The sequence below is a fragment of the Pseudocercospora fijiensis genome (assembly GCF_000340215.1).
Source record: "Pseudocercospora fijiensis CIRAD86 unplaced genomic scaffold MYCFIscaffold_9, whole genome shotgun sequence".
NCBI classification, from domain to species: domain Eukaryota; kingdom Fungi; phylum Ascomycota; class Dothideomycetes; order Mycosphaerellales; family Mycosphaerellaceae; genus Pseudocercospora; species Pseudocercospora fijiensis.
The window spans coordinates 501414-518810 of NW_006921540.1; the positions used below are offsets into that span (position 1 = coordinate 501414).

Sequence of the window (17397 nt, forward strand, 5' to 3'; positions counted from 1 at the left end):
CTGGAGTCTGTGCAGTAAAGTGTGTAGCAAAAAGACAGATATCATAAAGAGCATAGCAGTTTTTATCGTCATTCCAGAGGTCAGGGGATTGACAGATTGATTAAACATGTGTTTCTAATCATTTCACGCAGGGAATGAATCGGAATGGCGACGTACCTTGTGATATGTGTCACTCGTGCCTCGGCAACGAGTTTCCAAGTGATGTTCAGCTCATGTTGAAAGTTGTTGAAGGACTCATAGCCAGACAAAAATCGCGGCAAGAACGAGTCAAATCGGAAAGAGCCGCATGCTTGGCATCAAAGTCAAAGCTTCCTTTTCAAATTTGCTTCGCGGCTCCGACTTCACTTCCGTCCTTCACCACGACACCAACGTCAACCATTCGCAAGCTTCCTATCACTGGCAGCCAAGATGCTCTCGCATATCGCAACATAGGCCCAGTCATCGCGGCGGCCAACAACAGCCTCGACACCATGGATCGCGTTCGCAAAACGAAGGCTTCTTGGTCCTGCTGATGCTGCGACTTCAGAGACCTAGCATTTTCCACAGCACGGCGGGACCAAGAAGCCATCTCAGAGCCGAGGTCCTTGAGCAGTAAGTCCTTGATTGCCCTTTGCACCCGCTCCTTTGATGATTTTATCACAACCGTTCTGGAGATTTCTCATGATCCAAGAACAAAACATGCATCACCATCTGATCCTGCACTCAACACGCACTGCATTTTCAAAGCCGGCTCCCGAAAGCACGCATTGACACTGCAAACAGGCATTGCGCCTCTCCTGCTCTCCAACCAGCTCTCGTTGCGGGCTTAATCTCGCAAGCCGAAAGGTATGTCAAACGCCTCGCTTTTCGTCACTTCGTCTTCAATGATGATTGGTTTCGTCCAGTTCTGCTACTGAAGCACAATGTGGATATTTGTACCATCTTACCAAAACCTTGTCTGATCCAGACAACACCAATACATTGCTTATACTTCAGCTGCATTGCGCGCATATGGCTAACGCCTTCCCAGATGCTTGAAAAGGCTATCAAGATCCATGACGCCGGCAGAAATGTCTGCTCATGGCACTCATGAGCGCTGGAGGTACCGTCAAAAGAAGCCTCTCGCTCATCTCGACGAATGAGACTGCTCCAAACGAGCGATAGCGGCCGCGGACATCACCGGCGCGCGATTTGCACGGAGGGTAAGTAATTTCCTCGACCTGCCCTACACAAAGATGACTCAAGTCTATCCATTCAACGAACCCTTCGGTAGCCAGATCCGCCGAGTCACCCTCCCTATACCGTACTTTCATGCCTCGGCTTGGACAGGATGATCGGTTGTGGAGTTTCCTGCAGCATGTGATACGCAAGTTGATCATGTAGCTTTATCATGCGGACTTCAGAGCATCGGACCTTGCTGCCCGTTATGGTCAGTAAGGCGAGGTGCCGGCGGGTGGGCATGCGTAACACGGCTTATCTGAGAGAATTCTCATTGCATCGATTTACTCTTGAGAATCTCGCTTTTACAGTGGCTGACTCGAGATCAGATTCAGTTCTTCGCTCTCTGCGCACCACTCATCGGCGTCATTCCGCCAGAAGAGTATCTGCAGCGGATGGGATGGCAGTTGAGTCCGCCACAGGATGGCGATCAGGACAAGATGCCGCAGATCTCTCGCCTCTTCACCCCAAGCCTCGACACCTTTCCTGAGAAGTTCACGACAACCACTCTCAGTGCAGATGGCAACGTGAATGCTTTATCAAGGAGCAAGTGGCCTTGCCATAGGCCAAAGCTACCGCCCAGCTCCTGGATGGCATATCGCGAGTTCTACAACAGATTGCTCGCATCGTACACTCAGAAATCGATCTCCAAGTGCTTGTCGATCCTCTGGCGTGCAGATTTCTTCGAGGGCAAGGGGTCCATTCTCGCCAAGGCATACAGTATTGTGTGCGGATGCCGCGAGGAGAAAGACGCTCCGCTTGACGAGTTCTTCGCCTTCTGCGCAGGCGAGGTTGTGGCACAATCCCGCAATGTGCTTCAGAGCGAGCAGATCCCCGTCGACACCTTCATGCTGCCTTACCATGACAGCACTTCACAGCTCACCAGCCATGAGGGCTCTGCTTTCGTCGAGATCTCTGTTGGCGCTGGTGGTGACGGCGAACTTCGCGACCAGGCGGCCAAGGTTGGGCCATTACTGAGTGAAGGCTCACTGAGAGATTCAATTTGAGGAACATGATACTTTCAACCCAAATTCAAGTCAGACCAACACATAATCTTCACCGTTTCTTTCGTTCTTCCAAAGTTTCATAATTGATCAGCGACCATTCAAACTGCAGGCGAGCCGCGCGGCGGCTGTGGCTTGCGCTACGATGTTCTTTAAATGTCGACACTTGTGTAACGATGCATGTAAGCTGATTAGCATTTTACTGGCACTGTAGATAATTAGCGTGGAAGTCATCGCGAGTACCTGTTCTGTTGGACAGGGGATATTGGTCCTTGACATGCGAGGGATAGCTGGTTCTCCGAATCTCCTGCCACTCCTGGTTGTAGCGTAGTTGCAAGGGTCTCGCGATATAGACTTTTGAACAGCCGACTCCTGGGAACTTTTGGAGCAACATCATCTTGAAACTCCACATCAATGCGCTGACGCGACCGCCCTCGCACACCATCCTCAAGGCCTTTTCTTCTATCAGTGTCTTGAGGTCCGCTCCTTATCACGTGCGGCAATACCACAGCCAGCGGCAGCGACCGAACACGTTTCAGACAGATTTCCCGCATCCTGGATAGCTACGCCAGCCAGTCCAGGGCGGTCTTGCCAGGGAGAAACGTGAGCAACGGCTCAACTTCCGAACAACAATCTTACTTCCGCCGACCTTCACGAAGTACAATTGAGAAGAGGGCGCGCCTTAGCACTTCCCGAGCGGACTTGCGCTCAGCCTGCGGGCACACATGCTTCCATTCCACCAGGGGAAGATGAACCGGCTTGGATACAATGCCAATGGCCACCCAACACGGACGAGCGGTGGTGGAGCATATCCTATGGGGAGCTCGGGGAAGACTGGCTTTAGTATACGGCCAGACAAATATGAAAAGTGAGTGATCAGATGAGTTGGCGGGAGAGAGCTGTGAGGCTTGGGAAACAGCGAATACGAGCTGCGTTCATGCCTCGCTCTCATTCCACGCCATCTTCAGCTCAGAGCCCTTATTAACAACTCCTACTGCAGATATCAACCACGATCGTCACGGATCATGCTGATACGACGGAGAGGGACACTGATACGAGTCGGCGGCTTAGTTACTGTGTTTGTGCTGATACTATGGATTTTCTTCCCCTCCTTACGACTGACCGCGCTCTTCGGCGGTCTCTCACTTGGCCTGTTCTCGACGGGCGAAGAGTTCAACATTGAAACGGTGCGGTATTACGACTTATCGAATGTTGGAGGCACAAGTCGGGGCTGGGAACGAGAAGAGCGCATATTACTTTGCGCACCTTTACGAGACGCCGCACCACACTTGCCAATGTTCTTCTCCCACTTGCGAAACCTTACGTACCCACACAACCTCATCGACCTGGCATTCCTGGTTGGCGATAGTAAGGACAACACGTTGGAGCTTTTGTCGGAAATGCTACAAGGGCTTCAAGAAGTGGAAGACAGAAAAATGGCATTTGGAGAGATTTCGGTGATTGAGAAGGATTTTGGCCAGACCGTGAATCAGGACGTGGAGAGCAGACACGGTTTTGCGGCACAAGCAAGCCGAAGAAAGAGCATGGCGCAAGCACGCAATTGGTTGTTGAGCGCTGCTCTGAGACCAACACACAGCTGGGTATACTGGAGGGATGTTGACGTGGAGACTGCGCCTTACACGATCTTGGAAGACCTCATGAGGCATAACAAGGACATTATCGTACCGAGTACGTATTGAGGGAGCATGACCTTGGTCAGAGACTGACAATATTCTAGATGTGTGGAGGCCGCTGCCAGACTGGCTCGGTGGAGAGCAGCCATACGACCTGAATAGTTGGCAGGAGTCGGAGACTGCTCTCGCCCTGGCCGACACGCTTGACGAAGACGCCGTCATTGTCGAGGGCTACGCAGAGTATGCAACATGGAGACCGCATTTGGCTTACCTTCGTGACCCATACGGCGATCCAGATATGGAGATGGAGATAGATGGCGTTGGTGGTGTGAGTATCTTGGCGAAGGCCAAGGTATTCAGAAGCGGCGTGCATTTCCCAGCTTTCAGTTTCGAAAAGCACGCCGAGACTGAAGGTTTTGGCAAGGTGAGTGGACGGCAAGATTCACTTACTAAGCACAACTAATGCAGCATCAGATGGCAAAGCGAATGAAGTTCTCGGTCGTGGGACTGCCACACTACACCATTTGGCATTTGTATGAGCCCAGTGTGGACGACATTCGACACATGGAGGAGATGGAGCAGGAGCGCAAGCAACGCGAACAAGAAGAAAAGCAGAAGCAAGAACGGATGGAGAAGATTCAGAACCAGTTCGAAGCAGGCAAGGACCAATGGGAGAAAGATAAAGAGGCCATTCGCGATACATCGAAGAAGGAATCCGTCGAAAAGCAAGCGAAAGACGGCGAGAAGGAGAAGAAGGCTGGCGGGGCACCTCCCAGCGAAGTGTAAGTGGGATCTCTGTTACGAGAGTGACGATTGAGGGAGAGGCGAGAGTTGACGTGGTTGATGTTGTGTGATAGGGGCAAGAAGTTCGCTGACAAATTCGCCTTGGAACAGAAAAGTTGAGCAGGGTGCAGCCCAGAAGATGCACGGCAAAAACGAGATCCCCGAGGTAGGCAAACAAGCGCAACCTCAACTAGTGCAAGACGACGACAAGAAGAAGGCTCCTGCAGCCAAAGCTGAGGAAATCGCAAGAGCGAATCGCGAGGGAGCTGCAAAACCGAAGGGCGACAACGCGGCGAAGAAAGTCGAACCCTGAGAAGACAACAAGGAATTGGCCAATCGGTAAAAGGCTGGGAAGGTTCCAACAGTGCTGAGCCCATTGCTGCTATGTTCTGCTCTTCTGCTCCTCCATCTCTGTTGATTCGAAAGTGTGTTTGATTTCCCGCCATGCATACTAGCTCTGGGCGTTTTTGCTCTGCAGGGTAGCGACGCACTGATGGTGATGGTGCCTGGTAAAGGCGTGATCAAGCGATGAGATCCGCTCCGAGATGGAGCGCTTGGACATGGCCAAGTCAGCCCACAAATCATGCCTGTGTACGAGCCAAGGCAGGGAGAGAGATGTGGCGGGAGGATCTCACCGGCTGCAAGCGATGACATCTGAACATCGAAGGCGTCATCATGGGCAGCATGTTCAGGGAGGAGCACAGTGAACACATGATGGCTTGACCACGCAAAGGGAGTCGGCGTTCGTGGTTTGAAGTGGAACGGCTTCATGGATAGAGGATAGCTGTGGCATACAAAGTGATGTGCTCGGCGTTCAATGGGGCCGCCTGAAAAGTGGCAGGCCAAGGTGGGAACATTGTATGCATACTCTGGCGAGACCACACATATGGCCGTTGCAATACCAAAGAAAAGATATCATCTCCCGTGGCATATGTCAGCAACTCATCCTTGACGGCGGCTTCGCATCAACGTTTCTCATATGTTTGGTAGAAGGGAATGAGACGGGGACATTTTGGTTGTTTGACCGCTATGCTTCACAAGAAACACTTAGCTGGCTCATGTTTGTTGCGATGAAGGGTTGTGGAAACAAAACAGAACATCTCCTTTGTGAAGGCGCGTATTCTAGGGCTCGGGATGATCCGCCTCCGCGGATGCGGAACCTCGTACTCTCTCTCGAGGCCAGCTGTATAGGAAAACATTCACTATCGTGCCACCTTCTCTCGGCCTTTGCGGGTGTCTGGAAAAATTGGACAGATTGGCGATACTAGAAATGACGCATTGACACAATCCGCGCGTGCTGCACCTCTAGCATTCAGCCACGCAGCCTCACGACTCATTTAATTCTGAGCGTCACCCAGCAGTCACCAATCTCTGAATCGACTTTGTGGAGTTCGGGCCTCCACTTACAATGGCTTCAGAGGGCAAAAGTCTACCGGATTTCCCAGAAGCGATCCCTTCGAGCCATCGAGCACATAACGTAACTGTCGCTATCGACCCTGTAGCGCTGGTGGTCACAGAATGTATCACAGTCACCTCCGCAATGCGGAAACATGCCCGCTGGGCACATAGCAGCATCTCCTCGATCTTGGGTGGAAGTAACAGTCCAAGACCCAATCCATCCTCCAGAGCGACCAACCACGACCGAGAAGGGAACCTACGAAATCGAGCGAGTTCGAAAATCGACCTGGTTGAGGACTACGGATCATTTGCGAGCAAGAAACAGCATGACAGGAGCGAGGATGAAGGTACATCGAGATGGGGACTGCGCGGCAAGAAGGGACAGAGCATGCAGGACAATCCACTCATGAGCTCTTTCGCAAAGCTGAGAGCCGAGTTGAAGCATTGCAGTGATTTGCAGCATTTTGAAACAGATGCGCTGTTGGAGCCGTTTCTGAACGTCATTCGAAGCTCTTCGACTACCGCACCAATCACCAGTCTGGCTCTCATTGCAATCACGAAGCTGCTCGCGTACGAGGTGATCAACAAGGACTCTCCCAGATTCGCCCACGGCATGCGATTACTGGCGAGTAGCGTGACGCATTGCAGATTCGAAGGTGACAACTCTCCAAGCGATGAAGTTGTATTTCTGCGCATCTTGAAGCTCATGGAAGACATGATCACTGGCCCGAGCGGAGAAGTTCTAGGTGACCAAAGTGTATGCGAAATGATGGAGTGCGCATTGAGTATCTGCTGTCATCTCCGAATGAGCGAGGTCTTGAGACGAAGTGCTGAGATCAGTATGGTGACCATGTGCCAGACCATCTTTGCAAGGTTGAAGACGCTGGAAGACGAATTTGAGGGCGAGGCTGAAGATATGGAGGGCGAGCTCGACAAGGATGAGCTTAATGCTGCGAGGATTGATTCAGACCCCAATGCGGATGGCGTCGGGCCCGATGCTATGAATAAGATGCGACAGGCGAGTTTAGAGGTTCCTGGTGTGGCGAATGGGACTGAGAGGCCGAGTACCGATATGAGTGGCTCTCATTTGGATCTCTCGAAAAGTGGTGAGGGAGAAGACGACGAGCCAGCGGAAATCAAGCCATATGGACTGCCAAGCATAAGAGAGCTGTTCCGCGTGCTTGCGGACCTTCTCGATCCTCACGACAGGCAGCGCAACGACACTTTGCGCGTCATGGCTTTACGAATAGTCAATGTCGCCCTCGAAGTCGCTGGTCCTAGCATCGCCACCCATCCTAGTTTGGCGTCTCTTGCAAAGGACACGCTCTGCCGAAATCTGTTTCAGCTGGTCAGATCTGAAAATATCGCCATCTTGCACGAATCGCTCAGAGTTGCAGGCACCCTTTTGGCAACATGTCGAAGCTGTCTCAAACTACAGCAAGAGCTCTTTCTGTCGTACGTGGTAGCTTGCCTACATCCTCGGATCGCAATACCGGAAGAGCCAGGAATAGAGCCATCTCTATATCAGGGCGTACCTTCAGCGCCGTCATTGGCAAGGCCACAGCCTCACGCAGCATCGCCCGGAGCACCTTCAAGCGGCAGATCCACTCCGGTGCCCGTGCGAGATCGACAGAAGCTGGGCATGGAAGGCGGCTCGCGGAAACCTGACGCCCGAGAAGCCATGGTCGAGAGCGTTGGCGGACTTGTGCGCATGCCGAGCTTCATGGTCGAGCTGTTCGTCAATTATGACTGTGAAATCGACCGAAGCAATTTGTGTATGGACATGGTTGGCCTTTTGTCGAGAAATGCCTTTCCAGACTCTGCGACATGGAGCACAACGAATGTGCCGCCTTTATGCTTGGACTCATTGCTAGGCTATGTGCAGTTCATCGCTGAGAGACTGGACGATGAGCCGAAGACTGCTGGACTGCCCGATGTGGCTGCGCTTCAGGAGCAGAGGAGGAAAAAGAAAATCATCATTCGTGGGGCTACGAAATTCAACGAGAGTCCGAAGGGTGGCATTGCATATCTCGCGGCACAGGGCATAATCGAGGATCCAAACGACCCGCATTCCATCACCAAGTTTCTCAAAGGTACGACCCGAATCGACAAGAAGGTGCTTGGAGAATTTATATCGAAGAGGTCGAATGAAGCCATTCTCGATGCGTACATGGACCTCTTCGACTTCGGTCATTTACGTGTCGACGAAGCTTTACGGCAATTGCTCAACAGCTTCCGACTTCCAGGAGAATCTCCGCTCATCGAACGTATTGTGACTGTCTTCAGCGAGAAATATATGAAGGCTGCTCAGCCAGAGCACATCGCCAACAATGACGCTGCTTTCGTTCTCATTTACGCCATCATTATGTTGAATACCGACCAATATAACCCGAACGTCAAGGCCCAGAACCGAATGAAGCTGGAGGACTTCGCTCGCAATTTGCGAGGTGTCAACAACAACGAGAACTTCGATCCAGAGTTTTTGCAAGAGATCTACGAGGCAATCAAGAGTCGAGAGATCGTCTTGCCTGAAGAACACGACAACAAGCATGCATTTGAGCATGCTTGGAAAGAGCTTCTCGTGAAGACTCAGACGGCCGAGAATTTGGTCATCTGCGAAACGAATATCTATGATGCAGATATGTTCGCGGCCACATGGAGACCGATAATCTCGACACTCAACTACGTCTTCGTCTCTGCCACTGAAGATGCCGTCTTCCAGCGGGTGATACTTGGCTATAGCCAGTGTGCACAAATTGCGGCCAAGCATGGCATATCGGAATGTCTTGACCACATCATCTGGAGTTTGGCCAAAATCTCAACGCTTGCGACCGAGACACCGCCCAGCACCCAGCTGAATACTGAGGTACAAGCGAGTGGGAAGTCAATCATGGTCAGCAGGTTTGCTGTTGAATTCGGGAGGGACCACAAGGCCGAGCTGGCAACGCTAGTGCTTTTCCGCATCATTAATGGTCATGAAGCAGTTATTAGGGATGGCTGGACTCAGGTGAGATTTCTTTTCGTTGCTTTGCCTCTCGGCTTTTCCATCCAAGTGCTGAACGTGCATGCACATGCTCGAGTCAAGCATGGCGTCAACAAATCTCCGAGACATTGTTTCGACAAGCGAAGGACTTGACTAACTTTTTCCTTTTAGGTTGTTCGAATCATCGTGAACCTTTTCGTGAATTCTCTGGTTCCGACTAGCTTCACTTCTATCTCACGAGACCTCGATCTGCCGGAGATACCCCTGCAGAGTCCAGTACAGGTAAGTCTAGCTGTACATGTGGAACATGACTCGATGCCAGTGGTTCCACGCACCAAAGGGCTATCTGCTAACATGCAAATCTCAGGTCATTGAGCGCAATGAGAAGTCGAGCGAGGTTGGCCTTTTCAGCGCCTTCACCAACTATGTCAGCAGTGTCATGACCGATGAACCTCCAGAGCCGAACGACCAGGAAATCGAGGCTACTCTCACCACGGTGGACTGTATAAATGCCTGTCGGTTTGAAGAGATCTTGGGGAATGTTTCGGAATTGCCAATCAGCAGTCTGAAGAGCCTCACACTCTCGCTGTTGAGTCATATGCCCGAATCTGAGAGTCCAAGGGTCATCTCAGTCAAGCCAGAGTTGCCAGCTCCCACACCAATACGAGCCAATGGCACAAAGCCGAGGGAAGAACCTGCGGCCTACAATCCAGCCGTGGTGTATGTCCTTGAGCTGGCCACGATTCTAGCGCTGAGAGACGAGGAAACAATCACTGAACTGGGCCCTGATGTTGCAAATGCGCTTTCTAACGTCACCAAGGATGCCGACCGCCTACATCCGGTTGCTCTTAGCCGAACAGTGTTCTATCTGCTATCACTCTTACGTGCGAGCAATGATCACGGCTATATTCGAGCGCCAGTCGTGCTCCACAACATTGCTAGCTTCAGGCAGGATCTGCTTGAAGAGTGTGCGCAACCAATTCTGAAGGGCTTGTATGGATGCATCTCAGGCCCGCAAGTCGAGCTCAGAAACGAAATCGCCGCTTCGCCTGACTTCTGGAAAGTCCTTGAGCGACTTCACAACCAGCCAGAAGCCTCTGCACTCGTATTCCAGATTGCACAATCTGTCGCTGGAGATGGCGCCAAAGCTACAGTAACGCCGGACAACTACGAGTTCTGCATACCTCTTCTCAATGCGTTCGCAACCGCCGGATCCGTTGGCGCGCGTTTTGAGCAGTATCGTGAGCAAGTCGCAAGACAGCAACGCAACAAGAAAGGCCAGACCGATGACACACCCGAGAAGCAAAAGCCAAAGAAACCTGAAGCGGTCGCACGAGGGGTCAAGGCAATTGGCATTGTTTCTCAACTTGCCTCTCGTGTACCTACACTCATCAAGCAGTCTCAGCTCGAGACTGACGCTGCATGGCGAACCTACTGGAGCCCGGTCTTTCGATGTCTGGCTACGCAAAGCGTCAACCCTTGCCGAGAGATCCGACAAACTGCGCTCGTCAGCCTGCAGAGATGTCTTCAGTCACCCGACCTCGCGAGTCCCGACCACACGGAATGGACGAACATATTTGGTGAAGTGCTCTTCCCTCTAATTCAACAATTGCTGAAGCCAGAGGTCTACCAAACCGATCCGGTAGGCATGAGCGACACACGAGTCCAAGCTGCTCAGCTCTTATGCAAGATCTTCCTCCACTATCTTGTGCTCCTCAGCGAGTGGGAGGGCGTGCTCGATCTCTGGATAAGGATACTTGGGATCATGGACCGACTGATGAACTCCGGGCAGAGTCAAGACGTCCTTGCAGAAGCGGTCCCCGAGAGTCTCAAGAACATTCTCCTCGTCATGAGCAGCGGGGAGTACATGGTGGCACCACCGAGCGGCGAAGAGGACGACGAGAGGACCGAGCTACAAAAGAGCTTGTGGACCGAGACGTGGGAGAGGCTGGAACGTTTCCTACCACATCTCATGAAAGAAGTCTTCCCCGACGCTTCGAAGGAACATACCAAGACCACACCCCTTCCTGCTAAAGCCGAGTCCGATGGGGGCTGCAGCACAGAAACTGCGGACTCAAAAGTCGACAGCGAGACGGCGAAAGAGGCCGAACCCGCTGCCGCATGAGAGGAGAGAAGAGGCCACGCAAGCGCTGAATCGAATCACTTCCGGTGTGTTGGAGTGGTGGAAGAAAAGAGCTTCGTATGCCTTCTCTTGGCACGACAATTACGCAATCCTTCACATACATAGAGCTGTATATTTGTCTCAGCCCATGGACCTGGTGTTCGGCCCCCACAACAGATCTGCATAATGTGTGAGATTGGCGTGTGTGTATGGTGGGTTCATGCTTGCTTGAAACAACCGAGCGCTACCCTGCGCCCTACCCTACCCTACCCGATGTGGCTGGGAGCCGGCGTGCATGGTCGTCGCTACGAAGCATGCAAGCAAGCACATGGGCTTTGCTTTGCAGATTGTAGATGTTTCGTAACGTATGTTTCTGCATACCCTAGGAAGCACGTGGTGAAGAAGGATTTTCATGTTTTTTTTTTCTTTCTTCATCAAGCTGACAAGCATGTGTATATACATACATACGTATACCCTGTCTGTCTGGATCATCGGATGAAACTTTTTCATGTTTTTAAAAAGTTTTCGGAATTTTTGGGGTAAAAGGTAATGTAGCTTAGTCTTGTGGTCTAGTCCTAGAGGCTTCTATAATCTCGTAGTACTAGTTAGTAGTAGCCTTATAATATAGACAATAGCTTTGTGCTCGTGCTTAGCTTGCTCGTAGCGTATTAGTCGAGTTCTCGTAATAAGCTAGGTAAGTTTCGATAGCATTGCCGACTTTGCTAAGCTTCTAAAGAAAAAAAAAGCAGTAGTTAGTTGAGATTGCTTCTAGGGTGTTTGGTTAATTGCTAGCTCCAAATGGGGAGATAGATATATATATATATATATTGAAAGTGCCTAAAAATAATTGGCTTGTTAGGATTAGGTAGTAAGTAGTTGGTAATCGGCAGGACGCCTCCTGCACATCTCTATTTATCACACTGATCTCGTCTCTTTCCGGCTCACTGTTGGAGCATATATTAATAGAGGCGACAGTTTAATTAGCTGCCATTGAGGCCATATCTGAAGCCCGACATCGTGCAAGAAAGGCAGATGAATGATATGCTGCCATCGCTATCAGTCAAAGGATGAAGATCGTTAAATCGTACTTTTTCCGAATGCCGTGCTCTGAACCCGGACTGGTGAATGTACCACCGGTGCCGTATGTAGTGGTGCTGATGCTGAAATGAAATTGCCGCTCCCCGACTCAGTGTTGTGGTAGAATTATAGCGCTCGCTGTATGCATGTGATATCCACTCGTCAACGATGAAGCACATCATCGATACCCATTCGTTGTCGTTTCCGAGGTGTACTTTCGCCTTCGTCCTCGTCCAAGGATCTTTCGCGCTGGAAAGTGGCTTCGCTTCTCGGTATATTCGCCGTTCTCGACGGGCCTGCAGGCGGCGTTTCGATGCGCGTCGTTGGAGGATGCGCGGAACTGCCGATGATTGGTGGTAGCTGCATGGCGCTGTGTGTGGAACTGGCTCCTGGCAGCTCACGTGCAGCACTTCGCGGGGTGAACGCGGTTGTTTCAGTTGGAGGCTCGGCGACCGGCAATCGAGGCGTTCCCGACGGCGGTGGCTGGTAGATCGCGTGAGGTTGGGTTGGCTGTTGCAGAGATTGTGGTTGCGTTTGTTGCTGATACGGTAGAGTGGGCTGGGGCGGCGGATATGATCGGTTTGATTGGTGACCAATGGATCGTAGAGGAGCCATCAACGGCGATGCTGCCGGAAACGGTGTGTAAGCAGAAGCGGGCGCGGAATGCGTTGCAAAAGGTCGAGTAGTCGTGTAGCCATCCGATGATTGTGTTTGCAATGGCATTGCAGCAGGCATCCGAGCATAGAGCGGCGGTGGTGGTGGCGGCTCGACAGGGCGAAAGGTCGGTAGGGTTACCGCTACGAAGAATGCATTTGCTTTAGCAAGCCTCACACGGGCAGGAAATGTCACTGCAGCGTGGCCCATCTGTGTCTGGGTCCAATTGTAGGTGCGGTCATCGAAACCTTGGGTGTACCGTTCGACGTCTGCCTCCAATGCGCCATTGAGAGGATCCTGGCCAGGCTGAACGATCGGCGGCATGTAGACCGGCTCACGCGCTTCACGCTCTGCTCTCAATCGCGCACGAATAGCTTGAAAGCTTTCCCCGTCCATAGGCATGGCAATATCGCTCAATTGCCGGCCAGCGACTTCCCGCCCGCCCACCATGATGTGACGATAAGGCATGTTTGCCTTGATAATGACTAGGTCAAGGTCAAGGAACACGGTAGGAACCTCATACCCATGCTGCACAGAAGGCGCAATAGGATGGTAGTGGAAGTCGAATGTAGGTCTCGTTGCTGTCGGCGGAGGAGGCAATGGATATGTCGGACTTGCGACTGCGCCAGAGCTATCGCTGCCCTGTGAGCGGAGCGAACGAAAGGATTCTGCTCTTCGAGGTCTGGTTGCAGCTAGCGGTCGTGTCGACGGATCAGAGCTGCCAGATGGAATCGCTGTTGTCGGCCTTGCCTCAGGTAGCGTTTGCTCGACTTTGAAGTCGCCTTCTTCTCGTAGGCGTGGTCTTCCGCGTTTCTTGTGCTGGACATCGAAGCATGTGTCCTGACAATAGGTCAATCATTAATCGATGGTCTGTGCAAGTCCACGAAGGACATCCATACCTGTTTTCCTGACGCCACGCATCGAGCACAAGGTCGATTCACATCGCAACTCAGGTGAGCTCGCTTGCAATTGATACATGCCGAAGCAACATGTGCTTTGGATTTGCGTCCACCTCTGGAACTGGTGGGGCGCGTACTCGGTTCATTCTCAGCAGAAGGTTGCCATGCAGTAGGTGCTGCTGAGGTTGGCTGTGACTGAGAAGACGTAGCAACTGCTGCTGCAGAGGTTGGTGGAGGGAAGGATGGTGGCGAACGCGCATTGCCCGGCGCTTGTGCTGCAGGTTCATAGAATGGAGGGCCTAGCGATGAAGTAGCGATTGCCACTGCAGGCATAAGGGTCGAGGTGGCTGTTATGGAGGATGAAGTCGATGGTTGCGAGACGCTAGCGAGTGTGGCAGAGTGATCTTGAGGTAGCCTCGGTGGAGAAGGAGGATTTGACATCGGCGGCGAGGGATAGGAAACCTCGCCGTACCGAACCGGACGCAATAATGAACTGAGTTTACGCTTCAGACTTCCAGGGTGCAGCAAGCTATGGTCGTGTTCTGGAGATTGACGTGTGGTTGTTGCCGATGCGCACTCGGTACACATTGCTCCCCAATGTTGTTCCAGGACCAAGGTGGAACCGAGTCAAGTCGTCAAACTCCACGATTGATACTGCGCATGCATTTGGATAGCATACGCAAGGCGCAGAACAATGGATCTGTTTCGGGGAGGTCAGAGACGCCGCAGGTGGGCCCTTGAAGAATTATTAGGTCGAGAAGGCGGCGGGAGGTGGATGATGCGGTTTCAGCTGTCAGCCTGGTGCTGCTGTTGATGTATATCCTGTCGGACGTCCCCACGGGTAGCGTTGGTAGCAGTGTCGATGAAACCAAACTCCGGTATGAAGTGTGTCGGTACTGAAAGGAGTGAAAGAGCTAAGCATGGACAGAGGAATGAATGACTTGGAGGCAAAACCGAGACTTTTCCAGAGCGACGACCACTTGCGGAAAGTGTGTTCTGTGCAACACAATGATGAGCTGGGTCCAAGAACGAAATCCGACACACGGCGGGTCGGGGCCTCCCTCTACATATCCCCACAGTCAGGCGGATTCGCTGGGCGGGAAATCGTGCATCGCACCTTTAAAAGCTTTCCTGCTGGCCAAAGCACGACGACTGACGTCCTCCTCACATCCTTTTCCTTGCAAAGATATAACACGGACTAGTCGATCAGAGTGTCAGTGGATGTTTGCGTCTCAATATGGTCTTCGGCAGCAGAGTTGTACCTTCGGAAAGCATTACCCTGCTGGGTTCGCCTCCTTTGGCTGCGCTGAGAAAGAGGTGGTAAGCCAGCCGCGCAACACAGAGATGGGCAGTGCAAGCCAGCGACGAGAGATGTTGTGCACCGGCTCGTGCTTTGAGACCCTCGTGGGCCTGAGATCCTGGCAGTTGTGGCATAACTCTAATGCGTCGATGTCCGTGCCACTACCATTGACGGTGAACTGTGCTTAGCGAGGCTTGACCGACTGCACATCTCCCGCTGAACCTTCAGCGAATGCAATGATTGGGTCATGTGTGCCTCAATCTGTGCTCAGCGGCAGTCGCTGACAGCATTCAGCGGGGCAGAGTGGTCAAGCTGCGATTAGCAAGTAGCATGCGCATGCTCATCATGTCATAGGAATGAGCTGGGAAGCTCAAATATGAGCGCTATCCCAAGGGCGGTCACTTCCAGTCATCTCTCTCGCAGCTCTGAACGCCTGAGGCACAGCAGCACTGCCAAAGCTGCAGATGGTGAGCACGGCCGGCGAGAAATGGCAAGCTCGCATCAAGCATTGACTGATATTCGTTTCCCAGGCCCTGCCACGGTCTGCTACCGGTATCTTCTGCTGCGAAAGACCGGTGACGGTATCAATGATGTGCTGCTGCCAGAATAGCATGACACCGTCACCGATGCATCCCTTGGCAGCACCTCGTGCATGATCTGCTTCATCACGAATGCATGCATGCAAGACGCGCAAATCTCGTGAGGCTCTTCCAAGTGCTGGAGAGTTCGGCCTGCGACGCAAGCGCGAAGCGATAGCGAGAACAACCACTCAGGCCCGGCAGGCCTCCCGCCATCATGCATGTGGCCTTGACTTAGATCTCCGACGCGCTACGGAGATCGATGGCCTGCCGCCTGCAGGCAGAGAGTGAGGAGAGCCGGTGCGAGGGAGTCGTCGAGTCGAGGGCCCTCTGAGGCGCCTTACGTAGGCTTCGCACTGCCGAGACATGTGGCGCTTGAGCCAGCGCATCGGACACTGCTGGGAGGAGGTCATAGGAAGAACAATGAATAATGGCCATGGTCGGGAGGATTGGGTTGTTCAAAGAAGTGAAGTCAGTTAGGCTCGGAACGAATCCCCTGTCTGCCGACGGGTGTTCCGAGCGAGCGCATCACGGCGGCATTCCGTGTGCGGCGGCTCACATGGCCATCCCATCACGATGCCTTCACCGTCTACACGTAACCACATTGGCATTCCTCGGGAATACTATCGCGTGCCAGAATGCATGTCGGAAGGCTTCATCTTGGCACTCTACTGTAGATGTAAATAGCCTCCGGTCCACTCGTCAGCACGAGAGAATCTTCAGCCGATCGGCCCAGAATCCTACCGTTACTGGGATTGACCATCGATCAGCGCCAGAATGGTATGGACTGCATTGTATTCCAATGGATGCACATTTTCTGGGCAGTGCTGTACAGGATGTCTGCCGCCAGATATCTCAAAGTACCCCGGCAGTCATGCTCTCGAAACGATGGCGGTGATGCCAGTGTACATACAAGAGGATCTATCTGGCTGGCTATTTTTGCTGATGAGAACGAACGCCGTGCAACGAACGCAACGTGCCGGTTGGGTCGTGGTCGGTATGAAATAGCAGCGAACACCGACAAACGGGTGTGGCTGAAAAGGCCGTTGGCACTATTGGCGTGGGCAATGTTTACACTCATCACAGCCATGCTTTTCTGGACACTTGTTGTCATATGTTAGACTTGCTCTTTGACCGACATACTGTAGTGCTAGAAGTTGGGACCCCTGGTCACTCCGCCCCCCCCCCCCCCCCCCGGGATCATGACTTCATCTGGTTCATGCGCGGTGCGTGTGCTGCAGGTACCGGTACCGCCCGTTGGAGCCCGGCTGTTGTTTGTGGCACGTGTAGGTAGAATATAGAATGTCTGTAGCTAGCTGTTCTATCTCTCCGACGATTAATTCTTGAGGTCCGGACTTCAAAGCCTACTATTCGTGGCTGGTAGAGATGACATCTTTGCCGACTGAGACAAGATATGATCCATGTCTCGAGCTTCCTCACCACACCACACCACACCATTTCATCTGACGGTGCGAGCTGAGACTGTCTTGCACGCATCAAGTCCTGCGGAACTGGTTCGATGAGAGACACTGTCTTATTCTCCGCAAGGTCTAAAGCAATGAACATTTCCAGATGTTTGTGTCTCGCAAGGTCAGTCTTGACTGCTTTGAAATTCGGCACAGATCACTATCTACAGCCTTCTCCTCCTCAAGTCGCGACTTGGCGATGATCCACGGAAAAACTTCCCCAAAACTACGTCGTCGTGCCCGATCGTGATACATGCCCGGACAAGCATTCATGTTTTAGCGCAGAGGAGCCTGAGGGGTGC

At 52.4% G+C, this 17397-nt stretch overlaps 6 protein-coding genes across 6 annotated transcripts; 4 read left to right on the forward strand and 2 right to left on the reverse strand.

The window, feature by feature from the left end:
• Nucleotides 1-1068: 1068 nt before the first annotated feature.
• MYCFIDRAFT_80719 (uncharacterized protein) lies at nt 1069-2204 on the forward strand (the record flags this gene model as incomplete). Its single annotated transcript, XM_007932503.1, has 3 exons — nt 1069-1081; nt 1144-1181; nt 1509-2204. The coding sequence occupies 3 exons, from the start codon at nt 1069-1071 to the stop codon at nt 2202-2204; spliced, it is 747 nt and encodes a 248-aa protein (XP_007930694.1).
• A 992-nt stretch (nt 2205-3196) lies between these two features.
• Nucleotides 3197-4621, forward strand: MYCFIDRAFT_144921 (glycosyltransferase family 62 protein; the record flags this gene model as incomplete). The annotated part of the gene is made up of 3 exons (XM_007932504.1): nt 3197-3890; nt 3940-4259; nt 4310-4621. Coding segments are annotated over 3 exons (1326 nt in total), but the record flags the coding sequence as incomplete, so codon positions are not given.
• Nucleotides 4622-6026: 1405 nt separating this feature from the next.
• MYCFIDRAFT_58448 (uncharacterized protein) lies at nt 6027-11269 on the forward strand (the record flags this gene model as incomplete). Its single annotated transcript, XM_007932410.1, has 3 exons — nt 6027-9023; nt 9171-9281; nt 9367-11269. 3 exons carry the CDS (start codon nt 6027-6029, stop codon nt 11122-11124), a joined length of 4866 nt encoding a protein of 1621 aa, XP_007930601.1. The 3' UTR covers nt 11125-11269.
• A 760-nt stretch (nt 11270-12029) lies between these two features.
• MYCFIDRAFT_178452 (uncharacterized protein) lies at nt 12030-15300 on the reverse strand (the record flags this gene model as incomplete). Its single annotated transcript, XM_007932505.1, has 13 exons — nt 12030-12051; nt 12095-12174; nt 12210-12447; nt 12491-13692; nt 13737-14280; nt 14306-14405; nt 14431-14558; nt 14591-14730; nt 14759-14814; nt 14869-14903; nt 14951-15189; nt 15214-15229; nt 15260-15300. The coding sequence occupies 13 exons, from the start codon at nt 15298-15300 to the stop codon at nt 12030-12032; spliced, it is 2841 nt and encodes a 946-aa protein (XP_007930696.1).
• A 41-nt stretch (nt 15301-15341) lies between these two features.
• On the reverse strand, nt 15342-16234 carry MYCFIDRAFT_178453 (uncharacterized protein; the record flags this gene model as incomplete). The annotated part of the gene is made up of 6 exons (XM_007932506.1): nt 15342-15412; nt 15454-15782; nt 15821-15835; nt 15877-16125; nt 16162-16183; nt 16216-16234. 6 exons carry the CDS (start codon nt 16232-16234, stop codon nt 15342-15344), a joined length of 705 nt encoding a protein of 234 aa, XP_007930697.1.
• A 33-nt stretch (nt 16235-16267) lies between these two features.
• On the forward strand, nt 16268-17390 carry MYCFIDRAFT_178454 (uncharacterized protein; the record flags this gene model as incomplete). The annotated part of the gene is made up of 9 exons (XM_007932507.1): nt 16268-16302; nt 16336-16745; nt 16778-16906; nt 16978-17002; nt 17037-17098; nt 17131-17177; nt 17202-17219; nt 17252-17341; nt 17376-17390. 9 exons carry the CDS (start codon nt 16268-16270, stop codon nt 17388-17390), a joined length of 831 nt encoding a protein of 276 aa, XP_007930698.1.
• Nucleotides 17391-17397: the final 7 nt, after the last annotated feature.